This window comes from Cherax quadricarinatus, unplaced genomic scaffold, assembly GCF_038502225.1.
Source record: "Cherax quadricarinatus isolate ZL_2023a unplaced genomic scaffold, ASM3850222v1 Contig3563, whole genome shotgun sequence".
In the NCBI taxonomy this organism is placed as follows: Eukaryota; Metazoa; Arthropoda; class Malacostraca; order Decapoda; family Parastacidae; genus Cherax; species Cherax quadricarinatus.
The window spans coordinates 31,916-37,577 of NW_027198589.1; the positions used below are offsets into that span (position 1 = coordinate 31,916).

Consider the following 5,662-nt stretch of genomic DNA (forward strand, 5'->3'; position numbering starts at 1 on the left):
TAATTTTGTGCCTAATTGTGGAAATGGTTGTTTGCAAAATTTAAGTATATTTTTTTCCTTGGCTTTTCCCCAAGAGTATAATTATGAGAGGACCAAGACTGTTTCCAAATGTCTAAGGAATGTATCCAAACTTGGATACATTCACGAAAGCATGGCATGTCCACAGTACTTAGGAAGTACTTGTTTTTCTATTTTATTCCTCAAAGTATGGACTTTTCTGCATCTTTCCTTAATCTTTTAAGTTTTATTTTTACTAATGTAATTACTAAGAACTAAATTCTCGTGTCCCTTTAGGCTGCCATAGTTGTAAATTGTTTTTTGTGGATTGTGGCAATATCAAGGTGGCTCAGATAATCACCAGAGATTCTAGCCATGGGCAGGAGCATAAAAAAGTTTAAACTAATGGTAGGTATGCCTGTAGCTAGTTTGTAGCAATTCAAATGCATAATGTTTCTTTGTGCACTCAGCATAATTCTTCTTGTGTACTAGTTTTATTTATTTGCCCCTGTATTGATTTTCCTGTAAATATACTATACTTAACATTGCATCATAAGAGTATGATGCGACTGACACTTTTTTACCAATGTTTTTTATATTGCTTTTTTCTTTTTCAGGATGACACTTATACAGAATCCTATATCAGTACCATAGGTGTAGATTTTGTAAGTATGGGTTGTTCATTATTGTATTTATATAAATAGTTTGACTAATATGTTTTTGGTTACATGAGCAGCTGCAGTGCTGGAAACATTGAATTTCTAATGCTTTACAGAAAATTCGTACCATTGAGTTAGACGGAAAAACAATCAAACTTCAGATCTGGGACACAGCAGGACAGGAACGCTTCCGAACCATCACTTCTTCATATTATCGGGGAGCTCATGGCATCATCGTTGTTTATGATACCACAGATCAAGTAAGCTTGTGTTTCATAGTGTGCGCATTCCAATTGATTGTTAGCTTTATATATTACTATCCTCAATATACTAAGTTTCTCTCCATTGACTCGTTATATAGCTAAAGAAAATATAGTTTATTAAGTTTTAAGTTTGTTTATTCAGACAACCTTATCCAAACAAATACTTTAACACTGCCATATCTTAAGTGGTGTAATGTGACAAACCATATTTATTAGTTTTTCCTTGGATCGAACCAGGATACCTCCAGTTGCCTAAGTACTGTATGACCCCTAGAGATTTAGCAATTCCCTATGAATAAAAAAAAAAAAATTCTACTGCCCCCTGCTGAACACACTGCTCTTTGTGTAATTTGGGCACATTTTTAAGGTTTCCATTGCAGTGATTAAAGAAAGATTCACTCATATAATGACATCTTTCACAAAATGAAGAATGTGTTATATTTTATATCACAAAAAATCACTTAAGAATACCCAAATTAGCTGTCTTCATCTTATAATTTGCTGACATTGATTTTTGAGCTTGTGCATTGAATTTAAGCCTATCAACCAGCCTCTACTAGCATTGAAGGTGTATGATGCTTCAAGCTCACTTCATACAAGCTTTTGACGTTTAAGCCATGCTCTTAGTTATGCCATATTCAGTAATTCACTATACACCCTAATGATTATTTACTCATTTTAGTCATCATTGACTGTGCTCAAACTTTTACTTTAAGTGCCCTACAGCTGTATGATACATACCATAGATGGTAGTCCATTGGCTTGGAAGATTTCACAAAATTTTTCTCCTCTAATTTTAACTTCAGAACTTCAGAAGTAATGAATGGTCTTTCTGGTAGATTCTACAATGACAAATAAAAAGGTTGGACCACAGATGATTGGAGGAAGGAACATAATGTCTAACCCTATTACTGTCCAGATTTCCCCCAAATTAATATGGTTGTGTCACCCTTTTTTTTTTCTTTCTGAAATGGTAGGGAATTTTTTTTCTGAAGATATTTGCAATTTGCATATCTGTAATTTCACCCGCTTTGAGTTCTGTTTTAAGCCAATGCCAATTCCATTGCTCCATTGAACAAAATTCTTAGTTTTATCACTAGTATGCCTTCCATTCTGTTGATTGAGCACAAGAAACTGCCCATTAGACTATTTCAACTACCATATAAAGTGCATGGAAGTCAGTAACTTGGGCAATTTTACACAGAATTAAAAAAATACACAAACACTAGACATTCCTGGCACTAAAACATTTCCTGTAGATTAGTCACATCTCCAGGCCTCTCCTGTATTCCATTTGCCTTCCACTTTGAATTCTTAATTGCAAAATAGAATAATTTACTCTTTCTCGGTTAGTAAAATATAACCAGGAATGATTGGTCCTAGTTGACTGTCCCAGTAATTAAATCAGACCTATTAAAAACCCATAAAACAGAAGGGTGGGGTGTAAAGGGGAACCTTATCTGTCCTCTGGGAAAGTCAGCAAAAATTGAATACAGTGGACCCCCGCTTAACGATCGCCTCCCAACGCGACCAATTATGTAAGTGTATTTATGTATGTGCATTTGTACGTGTATGTTTGGGGTTCTGAAATGGACTAATTTACTTCACAATATTCCTTATGGGAACAAATTCGGTCAGTACTGGCACCTGAACATACTTCTGGAATGAAAAAATATCGTTAACCGGGGGTCCACTGTATTTCTATTGAGCTCAATTTCAAGCTACTTTTATTCCAGAAATCACTTGGAATCATCTCTCTTTCAGTAGTTTGTCTTGCATTCTATCGAATGATACCAAGAAACAGTTAAAAAACATAAAAGCTATCAGTAAACGTCTCAATCACAATGTTAAACCATATACATGGTCAGTTTTGATTTTCCCGTCTTGTACCATGTGAGACAGGATTTTTTTTTTTTTATGCTCTGCACACTAGCCACACAAGCCCATTCTCGCATATTTAGGCCTAAATTTACTGCTCACAGCTCCGTAAACTACACGTGGGACTGTGGCCTTACTGACTTGGTTATACATGATGGCCACTGAAGGGATTAAATGGGTGCAATAGTCATTTTTTTCTGCTTAGTGTTTAGTTATCTTGTAGATCAAAGCACTCTTTAAATCTACTTTTTTCCTTCCAGTTTCATTCACGAAGCATTACTGTATAAAAAAACTAAGTCCATTTATTTTAATTTCCTCCATAATCACATTAAAGTTAGCACTAATTTTGGATATCTTTTTCTTATATACCAACATCTTTCAGTTTATAACTACCTCATTAGCCATGTAAACTTGTTGCTTTTAGTAATTTAATTTTTTTATTTCTTTGTCAGTAACTTGAGTTTAAAACAAATGTATTTAAATTTTTGAGTATACAGTAACACTTCATTAACAGCTTGATTTTCAAGTATCAAACTTTTGAATTATGCACTGTAGATTCCTGTTAATGACATTTTGGTTGTAACAAAACTCGTTTACAATAGGTTTGTACATCATGTAATGTTGTTGATATTTGTACAGCCCATCAGTTTTTAATATGGTTTAGCTTTGCAAATAAGTTTTCTACTAAATTTGTAATCAGCAATGTTTAAAATCATATTTTATGTATCCAGATTGACTTGCTGTATTGTATGGATATGAGGAAGAGAAAGAGTTGACCAACTAACCTTCAATTTTTTTTTTTTTACAGTGGACCCCCTCATAACGATATTAATCCGTTCTTGAGAGCTCATTGTTATGCGAAATTATCGTTATGCGAATGAATTTTCCCCATAAGAAATAATGGAAATGAAATTAATCCGTGCAAGACACCCAAAAGTGTGAAAAAATTTTTTTTTTACCACATGAAATATACATTTTCCTACACACAAAGAGAAGGATACATGCACAATAGTAGAGTAGTACATGCACAATATATATTGTGCATGTACTACTCTACTAAATGAAGAATAAATGACACTTACCTTTATTGAAGATGCAGCAATGACTGATGAGACACTGTGTCCTGGGAGTGCCTTTTCCTCCTGAGTACTGTAGGTCCTGTTTGGCATTTTCTTCCAGAACAGGCCTTATCACACTGTGTATGCCACTACGATTCTTAAATCTCTCAAACCAACCTTTGCTGGCTTTAAATTCACCAATATGAGCACTAGTTCCAGGCATTTTTCCCTGTTCACCTGGGTGTTAGTCGACTGGTGTGGGTTGCATCCTGGGAGACAAGATTAAGGACCCCAATGGAAATAAGTTAGACAGTCTTCGATGACACACTTTTTTGGGTTATCCTGGGTGGCTAACCATCTGGGGTTAATTGTTTCTTGGTATTTTCAATAAGCCACACCAACAACGGTGCTAGAGCAGCAGCAGCTGACAATGCTACAGCAGCAGCAGACGGTACTACAACAGCAGCAGCAGCAGCTGATGGTGGTACAGCAGCAGCAGATGGTGCTACAGCAGCAGCAGCAGCAGCTGACAGTGCTACAGCAGCAGACGGTGCTACAGAAGCAGCAGCAGCAGACGGTGCTACAGCAGCAGCTGACGGTGCTACAGCAGCAGCTGACGGTGCTACAGCAGCAGCAGACGGTGCTACAGCAGCAGCAGACGGTGCTACAGCAGCAGCAGCAGCGGTGCTGACGGTGCTACAGCAGCAGCTGAGCTACAGCAGCAGCAGCAGCTGACGGTGCTAGCAGCAGCAGCACAGCAGCAGCAGCACTGGTGCTACAGCAGCAGCAGCAGCAGCTGACGGTGCTACAGCAGCAGCAGCAGCTGACGGTGCTACAGCAGCAGCAGCAGACGGTGCTACAGCAGTGCAGCAGCAGCTGACGGTGCTACAGCAGCAGCAGCTGACAGTGCTACAGCAGCAGCAGCAGCTGACGGTGCTACAGCAGCAGCAGCTGACGGTGCTACAGCAGCAGCAGCTGACGGTGCTACAGCAGCAGCAGCAGCTGACGGTGCTACAGCAGCAGCAGCTGACGGTGCTACAGCAGCAGCAGCTGACGGTGCTACAGCAGCAGCAGCTGACGGTGCTACAGCAGCTGACGGTGCTACAGCAGCAGCAGCAGCAGCAGCTGACGGTGCTACAGCAGCAGCAGCAGCAGCTGACGGTGCTACAGCAGCAGCAGCAGCTGACGGTGCTACAGCAGCAGCAGCTGACGGTGCTACAGCAGCAGCAGCTGACGGTGCTACAGCAGCAGCAGCTGACGGTGCTACAGCAGCAGCAGCTGACGGAGCTAGCAGCAGCAGCAGCTGACGGTGCTACAGCACAGCAGCAGCAGCTGACGGTGCTACAGCAGCAGCAGCTGACGGTGCTACAGCAGCAGCAGCTGACGGTGCTACAGCAGCAGCAGCTGACGGTACTACAGCAGCAGCAGCTGACGGTGCTACAGCAGCAGCAGCAGCTGACAGTGCTACAGCACCAGCAGCAGCAGCTGACAGTGCTACAGCAGCAGCAGCTGATGGTGGTACAGCAGCAGCTGACGGTGGTACAGCAGCAGCTGACGGTGCTACAGCAGCAGCAGCAGCTGACGGTGCTACAGCAGCAGCAGCAGCTGACAGTGCTGCAGCAGCAGCAGCAGCAGCAGCTGACGGTGGTACAGCAGCAGCTGACGGTGCTACAGCAGCAGCTGACGGTGCTACAGCAGCAGCTGACGGTGCTACAGCAGCAGCTGACGGTGCTACAGCAGCAGCTGACGGTGCTACAGCAGCAGCTGACGGTGCTACAGCAGCAGCTGACGGTGCTACAGCAGCAGC

General features: G+C 41.4%; 1 protein-coding gene across 1 annotated transcript; it reads left to right on the forward strand.

Moving 5' to 3' along the window:
• Positions 1-279: 279 nt before the first annotated feature.
• Positions 280-1,036, forward strand: LOC138852043 (uncharacterized). Its single transcript, XM_070081666.1, has 3 exons — positions 280-405; positions 615-662; positions 773-1,036. The coding sequence occupies exons 1-3, from the start codon at positions 373-375 to the stop codon at positions 1,019-1,021; spliced, it is 330 nt and encodes a 109-aa protein (XP_069937767.1). The 5' UTR covers positions 280-372; the 3' UTR covers positions 1,022-1,036.
• Positions 1,037-5,662: the final 4,626 nt, after the last annotated feature.

Coding starts and splice junctions, on each gene's coding strand:
- LOC138852043 (XM_070081666.1), top strand. CDS start 373: ATGGGCAGGAGCATAAAAAAGTTTAAACTAATG. Junction 406..614: donor TAAAAAAGTTTAAACTAATG/GTAGGTATGCCT, acceptor TTTCTTTTTCAG/GATGACACTTATACAGAATC. Junction 663..772: donor GTACCATAGGTGTAGATTTT/GTAAGTATGGGT, acceptor AATGCTTTACAG/AAAATTCGTACCATTGAGTT.